This window comes from Lagenorhynchus albirostris, chromosome 3 (genome assembly GCF_949774975.1).
Source record: "Lagenorhynchus albirostris chromosome 3, mLagAlb1.1, whole genome shotgun sequence".
NCBI classification, from domain to species: Eukaryota; Metazoa; Chordata; class Mammalia; order Artiodactyla; family Delphinidae; genus Lagenorhynchus; species Lagenorhynchus albirostris.
In genome coordinates, this window is record NC_083097.1 from 104447752 (window position 1) to 104473994 (window position 26243).

Below are 26243 nucleotides of genomic sequence, written 5' to 3' on the forward strand. Positions count from 1 at the left end.
TGATTTATGTCATAGAGTGTTCTGCCTATGTTTTCCTCTAAGAGTTTTATAGTGTCGGGCCTTACATTTAGGTCTTTAATCCATTTGGAGTTTATTTTTGTGTATGGTGTTAGGAAGTGTTCTAATTTCATTCTTTTTTTTTTTTTAAGGGAATTCCTTTTATTTTTATTATTTATTTTTGGCTGTGTTGGGTCTTTGTTTCTGTGCAAGGGCTTTCTCTAGTTGCAGCAAGTGGGGGCCACTCTTCATCACGGTGCGTGGGCCTCTCACTATCGCGGCCTCTCTTGTTGCAGAGCACAGGCTCCAGATGCGCAGGCTCAGTAGTTGTGGCTCACGGGCCTAGTTGCTCCGTGGCATGTGGGATCTTCCCAGACCAGGGCTCGAACCCGTGTCCCCTGCATTGGCAGGCAGATTCTCAACCACTGCACCACCAGGGTAGCCCCTAATTTCATTCTTTTACATGTAGCTTTCCAGTTTTCCTAGCACCACTTATTGAAGAGGATGTCTTTTCTCCACTGTATATTCTTGCCTCCTTTATAAAAAATAAGGTGACCATATGTGTGTGGGTTTATCTCTGGGCTTTCTATCCTGTTCCATTGATCTACATTTCTGTTTGCGTACCAGTACCATACTGTCTCGATTACTGTAGCTTTGTAGTATAGTCTGAAGTCTGGGAGCCTGATTCCTCCAGCTCCATTTTTCTTCCTCAAGATTGCTTTAGCTGGGCTTCCCTGGTGGTGCAGTGGTTGAGAGTCTGCCTGCTGATGCAGGGGACATGGGTTTGTGCCCTGGTCCAGGAGGATCCCACATGCCGCGGAGCGGCTAGGCCCGTGAGCCATGGCTGCTGAGCCTGTGCGCGTCCGGAGCCTGTGCTCCGCAACGGGAGAGGCTACAACAGTGAGAGGCCCGCGTACCGCAAAAAACAAAAAAAAATTGCTTTGGCTATTTGGGGTCTTTGTGTTTCCAAACAAATTGTGAAATTTTTTTGTTCTAGCTCTGTGAAAAATGCCATTGGTAGTTTGATAGGGATTGCATTGAATCTGTAGATTGCTTTGGGTACTTTAGTCATTTTCACAATGTTGATTCTTCCAATCCAAGAACATCTGTTTGTATCATCTTTAATTTCTTCCGTCAGTGTCTTATAGTTTTCTGCATACAGGTCTTTTGTCTCCTTTGGTAGGTTTATTCCCAGGTATTTTATTCTTTTTGTTGCAATGGTAAATGGGAGAGTTTCCTTAATTTCTCTTTCAGATTTTTCATCATTAGTGTATAGGAATGCAAGAGATTTCTGTGCATTAATTTTGTATCCTGCTACTTTACCAAATTCATTGATTAGCTCTAGTAGTTTTCTGGTAGCAGCTTTAGGATTCTCTATGTATAGTATCATGTCATCTGCAAACAGTGACAGCTTTACTTCTTTTCTGATTTGGATTCATTTCTTTTTCTTCTCTGATTGCTGTGGCTAAAACTTCCAGAAGTATGTTGAATAATAGTGGTGAGAGTGGGCAACTTTTTCTTCTTCCTGATCTTAGTGGAAATGGTTTCAGTTTTTCACCATTGAGAACGATGTTGGCTGTGGGTTTGTCATATATCGCCTTTATTATGTTGAGGTAAGTTGAGAGTCGGTATTTCTAACCAGTTCCCAAAGTGATGGTGACTGCTGTTTCCTGGAGTAGCCAAAGGAGGAGGGTTTTTGGTGGAGGAGAGAGGATTTCTTGTTTTCGCCACTTTGTTAAATTATAAATTAGAGTTTTCTAAAGAATGAAAAATATTAAATTGTGGCATTTCCCTTTAAATATCCTGCCTGGGCATATTCTTGCTTTTGAAGAACAAAGACAGTTTTGATCAATTTCCTTTATTCTCCATTTCTTCTATCTTCCTGCAACTTTTTTGGGGGGGGGGGTTACTTTTTTTTTTTTAACAGCAGGTTCTTATTAGCTATCCATTATATATATATTAGTGTATATATGTCAATCCCAATCTCCCAATTCATCCCACCTCTTCCTGCAATATTCTTTCCACCCCAACCCCACCCCTCCACCATCCCATCTTCCATCTAATTCCACAATAACTGGGCTTACTCTATATAAGGGAAATAGCACCATCTCAGTCAGCATGATTTAGGCATGAGTTAAAAATATACACACACTCTCAAATCAATTGAATTAATAAGGTGTCTCAGTGATTCCAAGTGGACTTGCCTTGTGGCCTTCCACACTGCAACCAGACAGTCATTGTATGTTTCTATACAAAGCCTGTGTTTTCCTCTCAGTGTCTTTGCCCTTGCTGTTTTCTCTACCTGTAAAACCCTTCCTTCCATCTCTGCATTCATGCTTGAGCTTTATCTGTTCCATCCTTATGACACAAATGATTTCAACAAACCATGTTGAAATCGGCATGTATCAAGCACCTATCAGAAACTGTAGTTAAGTGCTGGAGATACCTGAATGATGCTTCCATTTGAAAATGTTATATTTTTCCCCATTAAGGCAAGGACCATCTCTGACTCATCCTTGCATGGCTCCACAATTCCCAGCATCCTACCAGGCTCACATACATTTACATCAACGAAAAAATGAAACTATAAACACACCTCTGTGGTACAAAGCAAGGATACCCTGTCCAGCATTGGTAACCTCTATCAACAACCCAGCTACTGTTTTCCATCCACCCCTAGGACTGAAGAACTAATTTCCTTCATTTTAATTCCCAAACATTTTAATGGAGAATTTAATTCTCCTCACTTTCTGGGCTGCCAGTAAGATTCTTTGTACACGTATCCTAACACCACATCCTTCCATTCTCTTCCCCTCCATTTGATTCAAAAAATGAAAAGGCATTTACAGATGCACTAAATTTTAGAAGCAACACATAAATGCTCTCAAGGAATGTTAACTTCCTTCTCTTCACTAAGAAGAGAGGTTCATGGCTGTCTCTCTAAACCAGTTCTGGGATGATAGACACCAGCAACTGCCTATATGGAAAATAGGGATTGCATCTCTCTTCTACCTTCTTTTTTCAAAACTCACTTAGCCTGCCAATAAGAGGTCAGGAAAAATCACCATCGATGAATTTTGATGGGGCAAAGCACGAAGAGATAGAATTAAATGAATCATATGAAAGCATATTTCCTACTTGAAAAAGAATTAAATGGATCGTACATGAAAGTATATGTAAAAACTGCAAAGCCCTACAGAAATTTAAATGTACTGACTAAACTCAGGACACCTTGATCCAATTCTCTATGAAAAGTGGAGAAGTTAGCAAATGGCCAATTCTGCTTTTCAAATGACTTATCAAAGGCATCATAGGGTGGTTATAACAAAGACTTTGGAGTCACAGCATAAGTACAAATGACCTGTGCTTGGGAAGTCTTCATGAATACTAGCTGTCTTTGTTCTTCAACAATAGCTGGCCAGAAGGCGGAGGGATTTGATCTGATAATGCATGCTTGCCCCAAGGCAGCAGTAAAGTGGAGAAATCACATAAAATTTCATTATTGTAAACTCAGAATCTGATTTAACAGAGCATGAGTGAATGACACTAACTATTGCTCTGGGCAGGCTCATATTAATCAAGCTAACCAAAAAATGATGCTGCAACTAAAATGCTGGCTTATTACTTGATGGGGAAAATTATTCTCAGAAAGGACCAACCATTCACATCCTCTAATCACTGCATTCTCTCCCAGGGTATATACTACCTATCTAGTGGTTTAGGAGCCCAGAATTTAGAAGAAGAAGAGTTATTGATTAGCAGTATATGATTCCTGCATTCAATGGCATCAGGCTAAGATAGTCTCCCCAATGTCCAAATTAAACTGTAGATTCAATGCAATCCCAACCAAGATACCAGAATCGGCAAGCAGAGTCTAAAGTTTAAATGGAAGGGCAAAGGATCTAGAATAGCCAAAACAGTTCTGGAAAAAAAAAGAACAAATTTACATTACCTAATTTTAACAACTATTATAACAATTTTACAATTGTTATAAAGCTACAGTAATCAAGAAAGTGTCACATTGGTGTAAAGATAGACATAAAGATCAATGGAACAGAATAGGGTACTCAAAAATAAACCTTCATATATATAGTCGATTTTCAATGAAGGTGTCAAAGAAATTCAAGGGAGAAAGAATAGTCTTTTCAACAGATAGTGCTATATTATTTGGATATTCAGGCACACACACACAAAAAGGAACCTTGACTTTTACTTCCCGCTAGATAATAAGAATTAAGTCAAAATGGACCATAGGCCTAAAGGTAAGAACTAAAACTCTTCTGGTGGAAAACACTGGAGAAAGTCTCTAGTGTGAGAGGCTGGCTATTGTATGCATTCTACGGTATTTAGCTGCCTCCCATACCACATAGTAAAATGTTAATAATAACATGAAAATGTACTCCTACCTCACACCACGCACAAAAATCAGTTGTAGGGGGATTGTAATTCTATGCAGAAAAGGTAAAATAATAAAGTTGTCTAAGAATTAGGAGACCTGGAATCAAGACGCAGGTCTTCACTAGCTTAGCTGTGTAAACTCTCTTCAGTTGTCAAAATAAATTGGACCAGGTGACTTCTAAATTCCTTTATAGGTATTAAATTGACATTTCAAAAATCTAAATTCATTTTTTTCCATACAGTCTAGAGACATATCCTAAGGAAATAATAAAACAAGTTTGTAAAAAGACACGTTCATTGCAAAACACAACCATCAGAGACTAAAAAATGAGGCTACCTTCATGCAATGGAAAACTAGGGAGTCATTAAAATGAAGGAGCTAGATCTTTATATTCTGGTATAGAAAGGTGTCCATATAAACTTCTATATTGTTTTTTTTGGCCGCGCCTCGCGACTTGCAGGATTTTATCTCCAGACCGGGGATCGAACCCAGCCTCCAGCAGTGGAAGCGCGGAGTCCCAACCTCTGGACCCCAATATTGTTTCTTTTTTTTTATTTTTTTATTTATTTTTTTGTTTCTTTTTTAAAGTAGATAGCAGAATAGGAAAAGGTACAAACAACAAGATCCCCTTTACGCAAAAAAAAAAAAAAAATCAAATATTTCTTGACCATCTTTACGTACAAGAAGTCATGTATGTTCGCAGGTAGAAACAACAGCGAATAAAACTGACATTTTAGTGGGGAGCTCAGACAAAAAATTTTTTAAATACACATATGACTATTGATGCCATGAGGGAAAAAAAACGGTTTGAGAGTGACAGGAGAGACCCTGTTTTAGTGAGGGTGGTTGAAGAAGACCTCTCTGAGAAGGTGGCATTTAATCAGAATCCTGAATCATGAGACAGCATAACCTGTGCAACAACGGGGTGTCGGGTGTTGGAGAGTCAGCCAGGCAGAGGGAACAGCAACTGCAAAGCCCTTGGGCCGGGAAAGGACAAAGGGTGCCAGAGGAACAACGTGAGCAGCGCCAGCGTGGCTGGAGAGCCGGAGGGGGACACCAGACAGGCACACACCCGCAGCTCTGCTGGCAGTGCTGAGAACTCAAGCCTTATCATGCGGAGGAAAGCCCTGGAAAGTCTGAGCAGGGCGGTGACCTCACGTCCCGTCTGGAAGGTTCCCCGGGAAGCTACATGCACGGTGGATCACAGAGGAGCAAGAATGGAAGCAGGAAGGCCTGCCCAGAGCATCCAGGCGAGGGTTGTGAGGCCGAGGGAGAAATCCCTCATGGCTGCCATCCATGCGCATCTTTAGGTTTGCCGGAAACAGGTCGGTAGGGAACGCGCCAGAGTGCTGCAGCAGAAGAGGACTCATTCTCCCAGAATAGCGTTAAGCGAGCGGGTTGCGATGATGACGCAACATCTGCGAGCCTCGGCCCAGGCGTCTGGGTCCACCGGCCGCCGGGGCGGGAGCAGCCCCCCTCGCGGGGGCGCCCGACCAGTCAGAGCCAGCCGGACCAGCCCGCCGCCCCGCCGGAAGTGCCCTCTCGGCCCGCTGCACCGCGCCGCGGGAAGATGGCGCAGGAGGCAGGTGACATGGAAGATGGGCAACTTTCTGACTCGGATTCCGACATGACGGTGGCACCCAGCGACAGGCCGCTGCAGGTGCCGGTGAGTGCGGAGGGGGGGGCGGGTGACTCTGGGCCGGGAGCGCGGAGCGCGGGCTGCGATGAGGGGTGGTCGTCCCCGGGCCCGGCGCGCGAGCCGGTGCGGTGGGGAGGGTGAGGGGCGGGCGGGCGTCCCGCGGCCCGGCGCGCGGAGCGAGGGAGGTTGCGGGGATAGGAGGCCGTACGAACCTAGCCCGGCGTCTCGCTGCGAAGCGGGTTCCGCGAGGCGGGCTGTCTCCCGGAGGCGGGCTTGCGGCTGCCTCTTCCCCGCCTCCAGTGCTCCGCTCCTCGTTTTCTAAACCTACGGGCTTCCCCACTCCGGCGCCGCTAGGTTGTCTCGGAAGGGCATTTTTTTTGCCGAAAATGTAGAACCTGGGGACCTCTGCCCGCAAACAGCCTGTGGCGCTCATGTGCACGCTGAGCAGAAAGGGAGTGAGGACCAGGGATGAAGTTCATCACTTGCTCAGAGGCCTGGTCTTCCATATTCCCCTGGAACCTAGCTTCGTCATGCCATAATGTGGCACTGGGTTTTGTGTTAGCTTCCCAGGTTTCTAAGTAGGCGTTTGTCTTGGCCGCCCTACTGAGTAGCAAGCTCTTTTGAAAAGGCTTTAGTGCCAGTCTACCCGCGTTCGAATCCTGGCGCCGCCACTGTGTGACCTCTGACAGGTCATTTAGCCTGGTGTCCCCATCTTAGAATAGGAATGATAATAGTACGACAGTAATAGGGTGGCTGTCAGGATTCAGTGGAGCCTGAGTAATGGCTTACAAGTGTTAGTGCCATTATTATTTCAAAATAGGAAGACTTACCTTCTAGACTTGAAATACCCCACCCCCATTTCTAGCACATATTAGGAACTTAACAAATACTTTGTTCAATGTTTAGTTGAAAAAGCAAAGGTGATTCCTTTTGCATAGAAATTTCTTAGGAAATCGGTACCAAAATACTTTGTTTTTCAGTCTCTTTCAGTTTGTTTTACATAGATTGACCCATGACTTGGTAAACTTAATGCCACGGACTGTGCAGTTTTAAAAGTAATTTGTCGGAGATTCTTACACATAGGAGTTTACTGTCTAGTCTAAAAGGAACATAGTCACAAAACCATATAAAGGCAGTTGATGTAATCAAATGCATGGCAGGCATCTTTGGAAAGGAAGAAAACAAGTTCTGTTTTAACTGCTAGTAACATCGTGTATGTCATTTTCAAACATTCTGACAATAACTTAAAAGATTGAAAATCTTCTAAAGGTGAGAATTAAAAGCTTTGGAAAATTTTTAAAAGGGGTCTTAGAACTAAGTGCTGTATTAGCTATATAGAAATATGAATTTGTGGCTTTTAAAATGGAAATTCCAGGGAGTTCCCTGGTGGTCTAGTGGTTAGAATTTGGCGCTTTCACTGCCCGCCCGGGTTCGATCCCTGGTCAGGGAACAGGGATCCTGTAAGACGCACGGCGCAGGCAAAAAAAAAGGAAATTCCATGTAGACCTTTAGAAATGCAGGGCCTCAGTTGGTTTCAGAGATCTTTGAAGATCATTTCTCCTTCAAAATGGTCCAGCTGAATCCCTAAATAATTTTTTAAAAAGCACATGGTGGGGCTTCCCTGGTGGCGCAGTGGTTGAGAGTCCGCCTGTCGATGCAGGGGACACGGGTTCGTGCCCCAGTTCGGGAAGATCCCACGTGCCGCGGAGCAGCTAGGCCCGTCAGCCATGGCTGCTGAGCCTGCGCGTCCGGAGCCTGTGCTCCGCAATGGGAGAGGCCACAACAGTGAGAGGCCCGCGTACCACAAAAAAAAAAAAAAAAGCACATGGTGTGTGGAGTTAATGTGTTTTATGGAATTGATTGTATTTTCTTTCACTTGCAGAAAGCACTAGGTGGGGACTGTGCAGTGAGGCCCTTCCAGAGTACTGCAACAGTGTGTGCTCCGGTATCACATTATCGGACTGTTAAAAGTGTGGATTCAAGTGAGGAGAGTTTTTCGGATTCAGATGATGATAGCTCTCTCTGGAAGCGCAAACGACAAAAATGTTTTAACACTCCTCCCAAACCCGAGCCTTTTCAGTTTGGCCAGAGCAGCCAGAAACCGCCTATTGCTGGAGGGAAGAAGGTTAACAACATATGGGGTGCTGTGCTGCAGGAACAGAATCAAGATGCAGTGGCCACTGAACTTGGTATCTTGGGAATGGAGGGCACTATTGACAGAAGCAGAGAATCCGAGACGTACAATTATTTGCTTGCTAAGAAACTTAAGAGGGAATCCCAAGAGCATACAAAAGAATTAGACAAAGAGCTAGATGAATATATGCATGGTGGCAAAAAAACGGGATCAAAGGAAGAGGAAAATGGGCAAGGTCATCTCAAAAGGAAACGACCTGTCAAAGACAGACTAGGAGACAGACTAGAAATGAACTATAAAGGCCGATATGAGATCACAGAGGACGATTCTCAAGAGAAAGTGGCTGATGAAATTTCTTTTAGGTGAGTATTTAAATTTGTCTACAAGTGAGCACTTGACCAATTGTCTTCCATTTATGAGAAATAACACAGATTCCAAATACACTGACAATGATGTTCCTTTTTGAAATTTTTAAATTCAAGGCATGAACTCTAGGCTTATGTGGTTATATGAATATAGCTGGGTGTTCTTAAATTTGGGCAGACCTGATAGAATAATTTTGCAGATTTTTATGAACTTTTGAGCAACTCTTTCCATTTAGTGCTATAGAACTCTTTAGGTAAAAACATATCCTTTTAAATCATGTAGGTTTTTTGGAGTGCTTTCAAGCATTCATGATTTTTTTTTTTTTTTACAATTTTATTGAGGCATGGTATACATGTGGTAAAATTCATCCATTTCAAGTGTTGATTTTTTTAGTAAGTTTATCAGTTGTACAACGATTACCATAAAGCACTTTTAAAACATTTCCATCACCCTATAAGATCCCTCATACCATGTGCCCATTTAAAGTTAGTTCCTGTTCCTATTCCCACGTAACTGCTAATCTACTTTCTGTTGCTATCAGTTTGCATTTTTGGAAATTTCATGTTAATGGAATCACAGTATGGGGTCTCTTGTGCCTGGCTATTTTCACTTACTGCAGTGTTTTTCAGATTCGTCCATGTTGTAGCAGGAATCAACAGTTTGTTTATTTACACGCACACGCATATGCACGCACACATCCATATCGGCTGTTACCCTTTTGGGAAATTATGAATAATGCTGTTATGAACTTTCACGTACACATTTTTGGACACAGATTTTCATTTCTTTTGGATAAATAGGAGTAGAGTTGCTTGATGTATGGTAAATTTACATTTCATGTATTTTTTATTTATTTATTTTTTTTTTGGCGGTACACGGGCCTCTCACTGCTGTGGCCTCTCCCGCTGCGGAGCACAGGCTCCGGACGCGCTGGCTCAGCGGCCATGGCTCACGGGCCCAGCTGCTCCGCGGCACGTGGGATTTTCCTGGACCGGGGCACGAACCCGTGTCCCCTGCATCGGTAGACAGACTCTCAACCACTGCGCCACCAGGGAAGCCCATTTCATATATTTTTAACAAGAAATACTAAAAGTTAAAATTTTGGGAGTTCCCTGGCAGTACAGTGGTTAGGACTTGGCACTTTCATTGCCATGGGCCCGGGTTTGATCCCTGGTCGGCGAACTAAGATCCTGCAAGCTGCCCGGGGAGGTCAATAAATAAATAAAAAGTTGAAATTTTGCTTACTTTTTTAGTAGCTCTAAATCACTAGTGAACAGTGTCACAAATCTGAAAACAGGTAAGGTTCAAGAGTAATATAGCTAGTAGGAAAACAAGTATTTACTTTCCAGGCAAGCCTGTCAATACTCATACTGGATTTTTTTAAAATACTGAGGGAGTTTGGAATTTGAGTTCTGGAAAGGAACTTCGAGATTTTGTAAACCAAAGCCTTTACTTTACAAATAGGAAACTGAGGCCCGGTAGTTGTGTGGCTTGCTCAAAGTCACAAATTTAATAAGTGTCAGACCTGGAACTAAAGTCTAGCCCCTTTGTTCCTAGTCTACTGCTCTTTCCACAACAGAAGAAACAAAAGAAGCCAGGGCTGGTTAGGGAACTGGTAAGACTTCTGTAATATTAATGCTCCTTCATCTCTATGGAGTATGGGCTCTGATGTCAGAAGTGCTACCTACTTAGGCTCCCTGTGTTTTTACCTCTCAGTGGTAAAATGAAAATCATAATATCTGCTTCATAAGGTTGTTGAGAGAATTAACTGAGATATAATGCATGTATAGTTCTTAGGATTGTGCTTATCCCATAATAAGCCTTTGGTAAATATTAGCTATTTCCTTGTTCTGAGGCAGGGAGCCCATGAGGGAAAAATCCAATCCATTTTAAAACTTTTAGACATCTCTAGAGTTAGGAGAGCTAACTTTTAGAAAGCATGGTATATGTTTGCTATTTGTTTTGATGAGAGTAGACTGGTTGTTATCTTCTTTTGCTTTTAGGCTTGCATTCCCCTTGCTATGTGTGCATGTTTCTTTTGAAATATGCCATAATCCAATAAGGCAAAGTGAAGATGCCAGTTATGAGACTTGAGGTGGATCCTGGAGGTTATGATCTCCTTGGGTGACCCAAGATAGGAATGTTTCCATGTCAGTGATTCCAAGGTTAAATATTGGGGATTTTGGAAAGCAAATGTTATTAGAATGAGAAGTTAATTCTAGTTAGGAACTAAATTGGAGACTAAGGTAGATTTCCTCAACTTTTTGCAACAAATAAAAAGTTTAATATTACTTCATTTGTTCCTCATCAGGTTGCAGGAACCAAAGAAAGATTTGATAGCCCGAGTAGTGAGGATAATTGGGAACAAAAAGGCAATTGAACTTCTGATGGAAACTGCTGAAGTTGAACAAAATGGTGGCCTTTTTATAATGGTAAGACTAACTGCTTCATTCTTTCTGCTTTTGTATTATTTCATGTGATTTTTTAATAAAATGCCCTTGTCTCTGATTGTTGGTTCTCTTATTTATAAATTATTACAGTGTGTTTCAGACTTTAAAAAACCTTCATTAATAATTTAAAAATTCAGGGCTTCCCTGGTGGCGCAGTGGTTAAGAATCCACCTGCCAATGCCGGGGGCAAGGGTTCGAGCCCTGGTCGGGGAAGATCTCACATGCTGCAGAGCAACTAAGGCTGTGCACCACAACTACTGAAGCCCGCGTGCCTAGAGCCTGTGCTCCGCAGCAAGAGAAGCCACCACAATGAGAAGCCTGCGCACCACAGCAAAGAGTAGCCCCCGCTTGCTGCAACTAGAGAAAGCCCGCACACAGCAGCAAAGACCCAACACAGCCAAAAATAAAAATAAATAAAAAACAAATAAATGTATAAAAAATTTTTTTTAATTCAGTGTGGTCAGTTTTTGCAATTAATACTTTACTTATAAAAAATATACCTAAATTGTAGCCTGTTAGTGTGCAGTCAACAACAGATCTCTTATAGGATTCATTAAGGCTGAAATTTTAAGAAAGGTCTGGAGGGGGGAACTGGAAGCTCAGATTTTGAGAATATGGGTTTTGGAATTTGGGGTACCTGGTTTTGAATTTTGGGTGTGCAGCTTACTAGATGTGACATTTGGCTAAATTATCGATACTTCTCAGACCTCAGTCTCAGCTATAAAATGGGATTAATCCTCTATTATAAGGATTAAATGAGATAATGCATATACTTAACACTGTGCCCAGAATTTAGTTAGTGGTGGTGAGCAGAAATGTTACTTTTGGGGCTTCCCTGGTGACTCAGTGGTTAAGAATCTGCCTGGTAATGCAGGGGACACGGGTTCGAGCCCTGGTCCGGGAAGATCCCACATGCTGCAGAGCAACTAAGCCCATGCACCACAACTACTGAAGCCCACATGCCCTAGAGCCTGTGCTTTGCAACAAGAGAAGCCACCACAATGAGAAGCCTGCGCACCACCACAAAGAGTAGCCCCCGCTCGCCACAACTAGAGAAAGCCCGCACGCAGCAACGAATACCCAATGCAGCCATAAATAAATAAATAAATTTTTTTTAAAAAAAAAGAAATGTTACTTTTAGCTCATTTAATTCATGCATTTTTTTTTTTTTTTTTTAATTTATGGCTGTGTTGGGTCTTCGTTTCTGTGTGAGGGCTTTCTCTAGTTGCAGCAAGTGGGGACCACTCTTCTTTGCAGTGCACGGGCCTCTCACTATCGCGGCCTCTCTTGTTGCAGAGCACAGGCTCCAGACGCGCAGGCTCGGTAATTGTGGCTCATGGGCCTAGTTGCTCCGCGGCATGGGGGATCTTCCCAGACTAGGACTCGAACCCATGTCCCCTGCATTGGCAGGCAGATTCTCAACCACTGCACCACCAGTGAAGCCCAATTCATGCATTCTTGGAAACTGGTTCTTGGGGGTAAAAAAACCAAAAATCTTCTTATGTAAAAAGCACAGATAAATATAAAGTATATCTGTGAGTATTAAAATCTCATGGGTGGTAGGAGTGAATAGGAAACAAAATGTCTAAAGAGGCTTCTGGGGTTGAGAAAGCAAAAATGAAAAAACAGTTAAAAAATACTTCATTGCTCCAGAGTGGCATAAAGAGCACTTCTCTGGTTGGGGCCAGATCACAAGCAGTAGCAGTTTATCCCATAGAATGAATGGTTTTGCAGATCTCATTTAATTGAGCTTTCAGCACAGGGTGAGGATGAAGATTGAATGGCTTCCTTCTTATTTGTTCCTCATGAATTTGAATAATAACATCACAAGAGACTAAATATTATGCTGTGGAAATGGAGAGAAAAGAAACCAGTTAGAAGTGATAGCACTGGGTGAGGAAACAGCCTGTGAACATAGGTTCCAGAAGTTAACAACAAAACAAATTATAATAATCATGAATGTACTGGCATCCCTGTTTGTGTCACTGTTTAAGGTACCTAGATTTTCATTCAGTTGAGCACGAAGTTATAGATTATATCAATATTTTACTTTAAAAATTTTTTTTTTTTAATTTCTTGCTGTGCCACACAGCTTGTGGAATACTAGTTCGCCAACCAGGGATCAAATCCAGGCCCCCTGCAGTGAAACCACCAAGTCCTAACCACTGGACTGCCAGGGAATTCCCTATATCAAAATTTTAATACTGTAGTAATAATACAGTAGTAATAAAACCAGTGAGCTAATGGAAATCTACTGAATGTTGGGAAGATGCAAGTCCAAATTCACTTTCTTTTGGTGCATGCATTCTTTCCTTGTACAGTTCTTTATTGCTGTGTGCCAGGCACTGTTCTAGACACAGGAAGCTTATGTTGTAGTAGGGGGTGGGAGGGAAACAGTCTGTAAAGAATAAATGTAGTATCTTCAAGTATGCCAAGAAGTGATACATGCCATGGGAAAAGAAATAGAGCAAATGGAAGTCTGGAGAGGAGAGAAGGACACTGCAGTTAAACTGGAGTGGTACTGTAGACCTTAATATCTCCTTAGGAATGTCTCTAAAAGTTGCTTTGACCATTCACTGGAAGAGTCTTCACAGGATCATTTTTCTGTTCCTTTTTGTAGAATGGTAGTCGAAGAAGAACACCAGGTGGAGTTTTCCTGAATCTCCTGAAGAACACTCCTAGTATCAGTGAGGAACAAATTAAGGTAGAAGCAATAATGTCCTTAACTTTTGAGATCCATCATAATTTAACTCCCACTCAGCCTCTAGCTTCATTTTCTACTGATCTCTGTTACCTGCTCTGCCTTGTACTGACCAATTTTTCATTGTCTCTTTTCAAGTAAACCTTGTGCCTTTGGTAAAGCTCTGCCTCCTCATTTTCTTCCCTTTCAGAGCCAAGGTCAAGATTTCTTTTATGGCAATTTTTCCTGGTCTCTTAGCATGTAATTATTTTTTTCTACTCCTACAACTTTTTATTAATGAAAAATTTCAAACGTGGAATAGATGAAAAAGCAACAGGATGAATACCCATATATCCTTCACCTAGGTTCAGGGGTGGTTAACATTTTGACATTCTTACTTTACCTATGCAATTTTTTTTCTGTACCATTGGGAAATAAGGAGCAAACATCATGACATTCAGCCCTAATTACTTCAACAGGCATCTCCCAATATCCTACACAGCCACACCTAAGAAAAATAAGAACAGTTTCATAGCATCATCCCAGTATCTATCTAGCCCTTATTCCAATTTCCTGAATTGTCCCAAGAATGTATTTTCTAGCTTTTTTCCTCCCCAAATCAGGATCCTATCTAGATTTCCACATCCCATTTGTTATATGTCTTTTGATCTGTTTAATCCTACATTTTTCTCCATGATTTAGACCTTTTGATGAGTCCATTATGGCTCTCTTATAGAATATACTACATTCTGTTGTCTGCTCACACATTTGTTTTGTTCATTCCTCACAAACTGGAAGCCAGGCATTTTAGTATCATTTTTGTATTACCAGAATGTCATATGGGAAATCTTATACACTGTGGGTTTTTCACAGCTCAGAATTCAGTTACCTTTTAATTTATTAATTAAGGAACATGACTCGCATTTAGCACATGTGATCAAAATTGAGAACTGTCTTCTTGCATAGGAAGGAGATGGTACACATGTGCAACACAGCTACAATATTTGAGAAATTTTGTATTCTCTTTATTATAACAGTGGGTGATAAAGGTCATAGGAATGTGCTATAGCCGTACTAATGTAATGCTGATGATGACAGAAAAATAAAAACCTTTTCTCTTGAGCTGATGCTACATGTGAGCATATTTTGCATCTGCTCAATGTTTTTTTCTTTTTTCTGACTATTCACTTTTAGTCATTTTTTTAAAACTCTGTTACTGAAATTCCTACAGGAAATGTTACTGTTGTTGCACGTTTGAAATCTCTACTTTGTAACTACTTTTTTCCTCATTGGAACAATTATTTTGATAATAAATTTATAACAATGTGAATTTCCTTGGGAACACAACTTTTGAGTGGTAGAACAGAGCTTATACCTTAATGATGTTCTCCCTCCTCCCCCAGTATAACCCCTGATCAGAGTGTGTACTTAGAAGGAACATTCTTCTTGGGTCTTTGTTAGATAGCAAAATGTGACTCTTTTCAAAGATATAGCATGGTGTGATGAAAAGAATTCTCTGAGATGCAAAATCTAGGTTTTAATCTTAATTTTGCCATTTAGTGATTATATGACTATGAGCAGATTGCTTATTCTCCCTCAGCCTTGATTTTCTCATCTATAAAGTGAGGACTTTAATATGTGTCCTGCCTATTTAATATTGCTATAAAGGAGTTAAATAAAATGATGTCTAGAAAAGCTGTTTGTCAACTAAACTTGGACAATTTCCAGAAGCGGGAGAGAAGAAAATAACATTTATTCACCATCAGCCTGGCACTGTCTATCATTGGGTATTACCCTGATATGCAAATGCAGAGCAATAAAAAGGACAGGTCTGAGATCACACAGGAAGGACTCTGACTTCAAACCCATGCTGTTTTCATTGAATCACCTATCTTTTTTTTTTTTTTTTTTTTTGCGGTACGCGGGCCTCTCACTGTTGTGGCCTCTCCCGTTGCGGAGCACAGGCTCCGGACGCGCAGGCTCAGCGGCCATGGCTCACAGGCCCAGCCGCTCCGCGGCACATGGGATCCTCCCGGACTGGGCACGAACCCGTGTCCCCTGCATCGGCAGGCAGACCCTCAACCACGGCGCCACCAGGGAAGATCTGAATCACCTATCTTTGAAATTCATTTCTTCTAACTCATTGTGGAGAAGGAGATTTAATGTTAGTAGATTTTTATCTTGAACAACCAGAAACATTGCATTATAATAAACAGAAACGTTTGTAGTATCTAATAATAGGGGAATGTTGACTAATAGGGACATTCCTAAAACAACTATCCTGTAGCCTCTATTTTTGTGAAGCAATTTTAAGAAAATTAGAAAATGCAATAATAACTGAATTTTTTAAAACGACAAAGTACAAATTTATAGAGAAAAAGAGGCATGGGACAATAGACTGGCAGTTAAAGCACCAAAATATTACCAATGATTTGGTCTGTTGTGAGGGATTATAAATGTTTTGTCTTTTAAGATTTTTCTGGTTTTTTTTACCAAATTTTCTGTATGTGCGTGGATTGACTGTCTTTGTTACTAGAGGGAAAAGCCTAAGACAGATATAATTTTATTATAGGTAATTTCATGTGCCATCCAAATAATGGTGTTATAATTATTCTTTTCGTCACTATATTGCCAGCAATCACAGTCTGTAGAGCTTGGAAGCCAAAACTGAACTGAGTGGGCTTGTTTACAACTTTTTCTCATTTGATTTTGTTTCGGTATATGGCCTTGTAATTTGTTTAGACAATACAAAGTTTGTGAAGAAAGAAAAAGTAAGAATAGTTAGAAGTTAATTTGCGAAGCGGGGACCCCTGGGGTGCCTGGCCAAGGCCCCCTCGCCCACGCCCACCCCATCACCGACCCCCTGGGAAGACCTCGGCCCCCAGACGAGCACCTTTCCGGGACGCTTGTCCCCAGATTTTGCTGAGGAACTGAGGTCCTCAGAGCCATCTCTGAGCCCCGGTCTTCTGGAGGAGGATGGAGAGGTGGCCGTGGTGCTTCTGGGCAGGCCCTCTGCCGGCGCCGCGGACCCTGAGGAGGTGGTGCTGTGCAGCAGCTGCTGCGCCGTGAGGCTGCGGCGCCGGGGCCTGGCCCGGTGCCCTCCTAGAGGGTCGGGGTGCTTCCCCCGACTTGGTGTGTGGGCCCCGCCACCTGGCTGTCAGCATTTTAAAGAGGTCCCCCCCTCAGGAGTTCTGGCTGCCAGCTAATTGCCCCCTCCCCAGCCAGGACCTCCTGGCAAGACTGTAGCTAGTGGTGTTTTTACAACCAAAGACTCTATTTTGTGGTTTAAGGAGAATAAAATTGACTATATTTAAAAGAAAAAAAAAAAGTTAATAAGTCCACCTATAACGTTCTCCCTCCGAAAATAGTATGCACTTCAGGTTCTTAACTTGCAGAGTTAATTATACAAAGAGATGGATGGGAGAAAAAAGTTCCTCTCAGATTATCTGTTGTCTGCATTTGTTGTAACAACATTAATAATATGCTACAAAGACATTTCTTTGGGTCATCCCAGTTCTGTTTAAATTCGTAACCCATGAGAATGACATTCCTTTTTAATAAGGATTGCCATATTTGGAGGGAAAAGGGGAACTTCGTAATTTTATTTAGTGTTGCCAAGCATTGTACTAGTTAGAATTGTTTTTATCAAGATGTTTGGATGTGCTTCCATATAAAATGAAAATACTTCTACTATTGCTCCACTTGAAGGTAAGTAGACTCTTGAAAAAATTGTGAATTATCACACTCTTGCGAAGGTTTAAGGTTTAAGAATATGGATTTGAAGAAATCATTTATGAGTTTAGACTTTATACCTTTACCTGTTGGCTCTAATCTTGAGCCTCACTTTCCTCATCTGAAAACAAGTATAATCCCCACCTCATAAGGTTCTTGTGTGAATGAAAAAGAGTTCACACGTGTGTCAAGTTCTCAGCGTAATGCCTGGCACATAAAAGTGCTCATTCAGGAATTGGTAGCTGGCCTCATTTTCCTCTGAATTCATCCTTTTTGTCCTTCCTGCGCTTTTTTCTCACATATGTACCCTCCTTCTCCACCCCCATCCTCATTTCTTTAGCAAACACTTTCATTCCTTCTCTTCATCAAAGCTCTCATATTCTGACGCTTTCCCTTATTGCATTCATTTCGGGGTTCCTTACTCCTTCCTCTGCTAATTCCATGTGCTGCTTTTACTATTTAGCGAAGCAGAGGGCCCCGTTTATCTCACCATCCTCCATATTGTTTTTTATAAACAAGAAGGGATTTACACTTTATGCACTTTAAGAATGTAATAGGAACTGACTTGGCTACAGCTTCTTTTTTTTACGGTACGCAGGCCTCTCACTGTTGTGGCCTCTTCTGTTGCGGAGCACAGGCTCTGCACGCGCAGGCTCCGGACGCGCAGGCTCAGCGGCCATGGCTCACAGGCCCAGCCGCTCCGCGGCATGTGGGATCTTCCCGGACCGGGGCATGAACCCGTGTCCCCTGCATCGGCAGGCGGACTCTCAACCACTGCGCCACCAGGGAAGCCCTTGGCTACAGCTTTTAAGAGTCACTTCCTAGAATATAATAGGATGTCGAAAGTGTGTCCTGCCTGTACTAGCTTCTCTTTTAAATCTTTGAATCTTTTTTGTATTAGCATCATCATTTTTGCCTTCTCTTTAGATCCCTGACCTTTTTTTTTGTACCCTCTAAAATTATATTTATCTATCTGTATCAAGGTTCCCAGAAGTTATTTTGTTTTTCCATGTAGTGTTTTAATGGAAATGTATTTTCTACTTGAACCGTTCTCATTCACTGGCAGTTTTGCCTCTCAGAGGATATTTGGCAATGTCTAGGGGTATTTTTGGTTGTCACCGTTTGGCGGTGGGGTGGGTGTGCTAGTGGGTAGAGGCCAGGTAGGCTGCTGAACATCCTGCAATGCACACAGCAGACTGCTACACAAAGAATTCCTTGGTTTGCAGTTTTAGTAGTGCCATACTTGAAAAACCCTGGAGTAGAAGATTCTCATATTTTCATACTATAAAATCCCTTTTCTGGCACCCTGGAATCCAAGTGCTGACTATATCATTTTTATGCCTTGTGATAAAAGTTTTTGGCAGAGAGTTACAGTCTCACATGTTAATTACAGCAGTGTTTAAGGGCTGGAATTTTTCTTGCGTTGTGTAGGTTACATGATCATATTTAGTCACACAGTTCGGGCCTGGCCAGTTTCTTAGCATATAACATGTGGTTATGATGACATTTCAGAGTTAGTAAATTATTATACCAAAGACTTTGTTTTGTTGTGATAAAATATATTTTATTTAAATCCTAAACAATATGATTTTTCTACTGTATATTTCTATTTAGAAAACCTTTATAGATTGATGTATATGGTATAATAAGCATGGACCCTAGACCTAACGCTAGGCTGAGTTTGAATCATAGCTTCATCCTCTCAACTTGCAATGAGGATTTATTAAATATCTTGGACTCTGTGTTCAATTATGAATCTAATATTTTTTGTGTGTGGAAAATGGAGATAATATAAAGAGTCTGCCTTACAACAGGCTTTCAATAAATGGTAGTTCTTGTTTACTAAAGTTGTTCCTTTATTGTAGGACATTTTCTACATTGAAAATCAAAAGGAATATGAAAATAAAAAAGCTGCTAAGAAGAGAAGAACACAAGTGTTGGGAAAAAAGATGAAACAAGCTATTAAAAGCCTAAATTTTCTAGAAGATGATGATACATCACGAGAGACTTTTGCAAGTGACACAAATGAGGCCCTGGCCTCTCTTGATGAATCACAGGAAGGACACGGAGAAACAAAGTTGGATGCAGAGGAAGCCATTGAGGTTGATCATTCTCATGATTTGGACATCTTTTAGGACATTTTGAGAAATAAGCCTTTCTAAGATAACATTGTAATAAACCATTTTTACTGAGATTGCTTTATTTTACTTTGCACTGATAAACCCAAAAATCTGGAGAGAACTGTTGTCTTAAATAAAATTGAATATGTGGGAGATGAATGCAATAAGAACATTTAAAACTTTCTCATGTCTGACAAAAGTATATAGCAGAGGATTTAATTTCTCAGTCTATTGCATGTGCTAATCATTACTAGTTGATAATCAGTTTTGTCCAGGTCATTATAACATAGCATTCAAAAGTTTGTTTTCTTTTTCTGATTTATCTTTGCAGTGAATTATGATTGGTTTCAAACATTCCATTAAAAGATCCTAAGACCTAAATTGTTAAGCTATTACAAATGCATTCAAATTTAGTTTTTCTGTGTTCTAAGAACTCTTAAGCAGTTTTAATAATAGAGACTAAAAATAGGTTTATACTAGTGGCTCTTCCCACTTAAGTTGTTTGTGCAGAAGTAAATAAACATCAGAAGCTTTTCAAAGAAGTATCTGTGCTTAACTTTAACTTTGTTTTTGACCTCTTATTAGTTACCTTGGTCATATGTTAAATACTGAATATGATCCATACCTGCATAATTATCATGACATTTAAAAAATTCCCAGTGACAGCCTGCCTAAGACTGTTTTACCTTATGTTAAGGAAGTTAGGTATTAAAAATGTTTCATCTGCATGATGTTTAAAATTATTCATTTTTATTTAAGGAAATAAAGGTAGTTTACTTAAGATGTTCCAGGAGTTGACTACAGTTTACAAAATAGATTAAGCAAAAATATGTAGGGAGCAATTATTAGCTATTCTTTGCAGCAGTGTACTTGAAGTCTTTCAGTAGTTTCTGAAATACATGATCATTGATGTTGAAGCTAAGTAAGCAGGGAAAGAAAAGGAAATGGTAATTGGTTACGTTTTTTTCGTAAAGAATGCAAAAATAAAAGTGGAGTTCTGGCAGTCCTTAATGAGTTTCAAGTGATTTTATTTTTTAATCTCAAATGTTCTTTCATAAAATTGCTATAACCTAGGAAAGAAACATTTTAAATAGGTAAGTATTTAAACATTATCCCTGAGATTTTTTAACCATTTATTTATTTAAAGAATTTTTTTAAATTGAAGTATAATTGATTTACAATATTACATTAGTTTCAGGTATACAACATAGTGATTCAGTATTTTATACCTTGTAAAATGATCACCACAGTCCCTGAGATTATTTTATGTAAGGTGATTTTAAAGGTATAGTAGGGCTTCCCTGATGGCCCAGTGGTTGGGAGTCTGCCTGCCAATTCAGGGGACGTGGGTTCGTGCCCCGGTCCGGGAAGATCCCACATGCCCATGCCGCGGAGCAGCTGGTCCCGTGAACCATGGCCACTGAGCCTGCGCGTCCAGAGCCTGTGCTCCGCGGCAGGAGAGGCCAAAACAGTGAGAGGCCCGCATACCGCAAAAAAAAAAAAAAAAAAAAAGGTATAGTATATCAGGAAAGATAATCAACATTCAGAAATCTAAATGCCACTTACTCATGTAAATACTGCTAATTTTTCTAGTGAAAGTTACAGTTTTTGAGGGACATTAATGCCTCAGGCTACTTCATCTTCAATGGATTGCTCCTCCCTCATTCCCCCCTTCCCGGATTGTTTTCATCAATTGTTATTTCCTTAACATTTGCAAACCAGATTTCTGGATTGTAGTACATCCTAATGTTATATATAGAAACCAGTGCTTCAGTTTTTAAGGTTCTGTAAAGTTTTGTGTATTAACATTACTCTTCTCTAAACCTTTCTGACTATCCAGATCTAGAAAGTTCTCTCCAGACTGTTGCCGGATGTGTATTCAGTTAATACTCTCACCAAGGCAGTGTACATTGCAGTCATTCTTCCTGCTCAGCCTAACATTTTTCCTCCTTCTGGCTAGGAGTATTAGCAGTAATAACCCTCCATGTCTCTGGCCTAGTAATTTAGGTGCTCATCCTCACTCATAACCTTTCTTTATTAAAATGAGTTTTGTTACCTAAAATACTCTGCGATATAACTCAAATCTTAGGAGATAAAATGGGTTGGATTGGTTTGGGTTTAGGCAAGTTTGATTTACACCTTGAAGTGTGTCTAAGTAATGGTGAAACAAATGGGACACATATCAACCACGTGCAGTATGTAAAGAGGAAAATCAGCTAAGGGTAAATAGTGTTAATTTGAAGTGATTATTTGTGAATAATAATTCTTTAGTCCAGTATATTTTCTAGTATCTGTCAAATTTGTAATATATCTGCAAGCATCCTTATTTTTTAAGTGTTCGTGATAAGAATGACGGTGTACTCAAGGTGTACTAAAACACCGAAAATAGCTCTAAGTGCCACACTCTTAACTTCTAAAGTAACTGCGATGGGTTGCTATGAAATTAGCAAAACATTGTTAGATCTGAGGCAGCAATGACATCATAATTAGACTAGTAGACTAGTGAAGTTCTAGATGAGAATTCCTGTCACTACTGGCAGTGATGGCTTCAGGCAAAGACACTTGTCCTATCTTACCTAAACTCACCAACGACTGTTCTAATGAGAATTCATCTAAGCCTGCTAATAAGTGAGGACTTAAGGGTTCTGGGTTTTGGGGTGGTTTCTTTGTTTGTTTTTTGTTTCTTTGTCTTCAATCTGGGAGCTACATAGATGAGGACGCTAATTCTGTGCTTCCCTTGGCATCTATATAGAAAGCTTTATGTTCCAGAACAAAACAATGTGTGTGCAAAGAAAGCAAGTCTGACCTGAGTGTAGGGCATGTACTAAATTCAGAAGCTAAATTCGTTACTGGTTTTTGTGAGTGGCCAGTGATTCCTTTAGGTAATGAGTAGGCCTGAGGTAGGTCATGGTGTGCTGTCTTCCCCCATAAAGTCAGGCCAAAATGAACATCATGAGCAAATTGTAAAGGACAGCGTGCAGTTAGAGCTACAGATACCCAGGCCAGACTCTTGATCTTGGTGATACTCGGGGATTTAATGGCTTGGTTATCTACTAGGTGAGCCTCAAACAGTGACACAGCTCTGTGCTGCATCTGCGAGGGTCCAAACCTCACAGACACAGCTGCTTCCATTCCATAAAATGAAGCTAAAATAATTGAATTTAGCTCACAATATATCCTTTCTTCTTGCTTTTTCCTAATCTTCAGGTGTGGTGAGATTCATTTGCCACGGTTTTCATTAAAGCATGGGATGATCCCAAGACGTTATGTAATGCCTTGGAAACAGAACATGAAATTCAGGAATGTGAATCTGAAGGTATTTTCCTATAGGTATTTATAATAAAAAACCTATACTATTTAATATATCTGTGAATAGACATATATAACTCTACAAAAGCTGCTTTGAAATTTATTTTTCATTTTTTCAGCTTTATTGAGGAATAATAGACAAATATGATTGTGTACCTTTAAAGTATACAACGTGATGCTTTGCTATACATTGTGGAGTGATTGCCAAGATCAAGATAACACATTCATCACTTTACATTGTTGACTCTTTTTTTCTTGCAGTGAGAATGCTTCAGGTCTACTCTCAGCAGCTTTCAAGTATATAATACCGTATTATTAACTGTAGTCACTGTGCTGAACATTAGACCGTTAGAACTTATTCTTCTTAAAACTGAAAATTTGTACCCTTTGTCTCATTTCTTCCTTCTCCCAGGCCCCGACAACCACCATTCTGTTCTGACAAAAACTATTTGATGCGCCTTCACATAAACTTGCAAACAAAAGTTAAATAGCAATATCTATTCAAATAACCCAATTACAAACTTAAAATAGATAAACCAAAAGATTTCATAAATATGTGTCTACTTTTTTCTCTACATAATGGCAACTCACAGCTGTTAAGTTCATCAGAAGTAGGCGCCATTAACATTAAAGCTACCGTACAGAGCATGTATTTTTTTTTAATTGAAGTATAGTTGATTTACAGTGTGTTAATTTCTGCTGTACAGCAAAGTGATTCAGTTATACATATATATATGTATATTTTATATTCTTTTCCATTGTGGTTTATCACAGGATATTGAATATAGTTCCCTGTGCTATACGGTAGGACCGTGTTTATCAATTCTATATATAATAGTTTGTATCTGCTAACCCCAAACTCCCAATCCAACTCTCCCCCATCCACCCTCCCCCTTGACAACCACAAGTCTGTTCTTTACAGAGCGTGTATTTTTACAGTTGTACTGCACACTCAGGTTGAGAGCTATGGGAACACTTTGGCTAGATTTACAGATAAGACTCCTTGCTCACTCAGTGCTCTGATTCAGTAGTCAATAGTTTCAAAACATTTTCCAAATTCAGATTGATTGACCATTCACTTGTGAAAAGGTAAGTTGTTTCTTTAAAGGAGATTATAATATTTTGTAAGAATCAGTAAGAAGAGATTTCATGTTAGGATTCCTAGGAAGAAATGTGTTTATGTAACTAATTTCCAAATTTCTAAAGGATAAGCAATTAATGTTGAATAAGAATGTACTTTGTGAAGACAGAGATATTACAAAATATGAATATTATATGATATACAAAATACAAAAATATGGCTCAATTATTTTCTTATAAAATGCATACATACAATGTAATAAATGAGGCTGCCATTTGCCTTGAGATGATTATTTTATATGTATTTTTATCTGATATTTTGAAAACAAATATGAAACTAAGGAAATCACGATTCAAATACCAGACTTAAACATCAAATTTGTATGGTTATTAAGACTTTCTAATATCTTAATATTGGGCTGTATTTCATGTAACTTAGTGGCTTATCAAGTCATTTTCAATGTCCTAAGTAGCTTTAGCATGGTGACAATATTAGTACTGACTTTATATTTTTCATTTACTAGAACTATCGGGTATAAACTTAGAGTTGAAGTCAATAATGAAGAACTGTTTTGAATGCATCAAAGCATTTCTGTTAGTCTTGCCCTTACTCTTTAGAGCTATAAGTCAGCATAATTCTTTCATTGTTATTTCACTTCTCCAATTTAGTTGACAGTGTTCCTAACAACTTAAAAAATATAATTAGCGACTGGTGTATGGAATATTCTACCATACAGAGTAAAAGTGAAAATTAAATGAGAATTACAGTGAAGTGAATGTGCACTGAATAAATGCTAGCTATGCTTTCTTTTCATTTTACCATTTTTCCTGATGATATAGCTCTTTAACAACATAAAAACAAGAACACAGCATAGGAGAGAGGGAGCGGCACCCCAAGACCAGGCCAGACTGCTGTTCAGCAGTATCAAAGAATCAGAAATAGATGTACAACTAAGAGAATCTTAAGTAGCTGTTATCTATCCAGCAGCAGGGTGCAGCAGCAGCTGCATACTGTGTAGCTCTTTTACTTAGTAGTTGGCGAAAGTTTTTTCATTCACATAGAATGTTTTATTCAACACTCAAAGAATCCTTTAATAATTCCCATTTTATGTTTGAGGAAACTGAGTCTCACGGTAGGTAAATGACTTGTACAAGAACACAAAACTAGTGAAGTTAAAAGTCAGTGATCTGACTCCAAGTTTATAGTCTGCAGCCCACACCACTGGCTCTTCCTGTTGATCGGAAGACACAAGTGAGAGAGCACTGCTTTTGAAAAAGGGATATTGCTCTGCCCACTAGACCTTCCTTCTCAACAGGAACAGTTAGAAAAACTATTGGGCAACTTCCATCTCAATCTAATAAAGTGGATTTTTTAAAAATTAATTAATTTATTTTTCTCTGCGTTGGGTCCTCATCGTCGCACGAGGGTCCTGTCCATTTGCAGCAAGTGAATGGGGGCCACTCTTTGCTGTGGTGCGCGGGCTTCTCATTGCGGTGGCTTCTCTTGTTGCGGAGCGCGGGCCTCAGCAGTTGTGGCACGCGGGCTCTAGAGCGCAGGCTCAGTAGTTGTGGTGCACAGGGCCAGTTGCTCCGCGGCATGTGGGATCTTCCTGGACCAGGAATTGAACCCGTGTCCCCTGCATTGGCAGGCGGATTCTTAACCACTGCACCACCAGGGAAGTCCCTAATAAAGTGATTTTTGGTGTGATATACAGCATATTTTTTTTTCTTTTAGCATGCAGAAGCATGTGGCATCCATGCTGGCCCTTTGGAAGACTCTCTGTTTTTGAATCACAGTGAAAGGCTTTGCCATGGGGAAGATCGTAAAGTTGTCTTGAAGAAAATCCCACCAGAAATAAAAATTGCAGATATGCCTCTGCATTCACCTCTCTCCAAGTACCAAAGCACTGTGATTTCCCATGGCTTCAGGAGGCGACTGATCTGATGAAAGAAGAATAAAATGATAAAGTATTTCAGTCTCTCCCTCTCTCTCTCTCCCATAATGTTTAAGTCCTTGTACATTTGTATTTTGCCTATAGGTTCAATTTGTTCAAAGGCTATAAGTCAACTGCATACTCTTTAAATTATACTAGCTTAGAAAGGAAATAGGCTGTGAGAATATCTGAGATGACGTGGGGGAACAAGGAAAACTGTCTCACTGAAATTAATTTCACACCAAGTAGTTAAGAAAGAGCAGACGGATCCAGTCCTACCATCTAACCTTACCACACTCCTCTACCTTTCTCTCCTTCTTATTCCACCCTTATTATTCATTCCCTCCAAAACTCAGTGTCAAGAAAGCCAAACTGAAATAGAGTTGCAGGATGTGGAATTATT

General features: G+C 40.3%; 2 protein-coding genes across 2 annotated transcripts; both read left to right on the forward strand.

The window, feature by feature from the left end:
• The first annotated feature begins 5580 nt into the window (after nucleotides 1-5580).
• On the forward strand, nucleotides 5581-20528 carry PHAX (phosphorylated adaptor for RNA export). Its single transcript, XM_060146222.1, has 5 exons — nucleotides 5581-6062; nucleotides 7918-8531; nucleotides 10847-10967; nucleotides 13606-13689; nucleotides 19263-20528. The coding sequence occupies exons 1-5, from the start codon at nucleotides 5967-5969 to the stop codon at nucleotides 19530-19532; spliced, it is 1185 nt and encodes a 394-aa protein (XP_060002205.1). The 5' UTR covers nucleotides 5581-5966; the 3' UTR covers nucleotides 19533-20528.
• A 1531-nt stretch (nucleotides 20529-22059) lies between these two features.
• SPMIP10 (sperm microtubule inner protein 10) lies at nucleotides 22060-25854 on the forward strand. Its single transcript, XM_060146223.1, has 3 exons — nucleotides 22060-22145; nucleotides 22725-22833; nucleotides 25642-25854. Exons 1-3 carry the CDS (start codon nucleotides 22060-22062, stop codon nucleotides 25849-25851), a joined length of 405 nt encoding a protein of 134 aa, XP_060002206.1. The 3' UTR covers nucleotides 25852-25854.
• The last annotated feature ends 389 nt before the right edge of the window (nucleotides 25855-26243 follow it).

Bases quoted from the DNA above. Each gene is read 5' to 3' on its own strand.
- PHAX (XM_060146222.1), top strand. From the start codon at position 5,967: ATGGCGCAGGAGGCAGGTGACATGGAAGATGGGCAACTTTCTGACTCG. The intron at 8,532-10,846 runs GTGAGTATTTAA...GTTCCTCATCAG, and splicing joins GCTGATGAAATTTCTTTTAG to GTTGCAGGAACCAAAGAAAG. The intron at 10,968-13,605 runs GTAAGACTAACT...TCCTTTTTGTAG, and splicing joins ATGGTGGCCTTTTTATAATG to AATGGTAGTCGAAGAAGAAC.
- SPMIP10 (XM_060146223.1), top strand. From the start codon at position 22,060: ATGGCTTCAGGCAAAGACACTTGTCCTATCTTACCTAAACTCACCAAC. The intron at 22,146-22,724 runs GTGAGGACTTAA...CCTAATCTTCAG, and splicing joins TCATCTAAGCCTGCTAATAA to GTGTGGTGAGATTCATTTGC. The intron at 22,834-25,641 runs GTATTTTCCTAT...TTTTTCTTTTAG, and splicing joins TCAGGAATGTGAATCTGAAG to CATGCAGAAGCATGTGGCAT.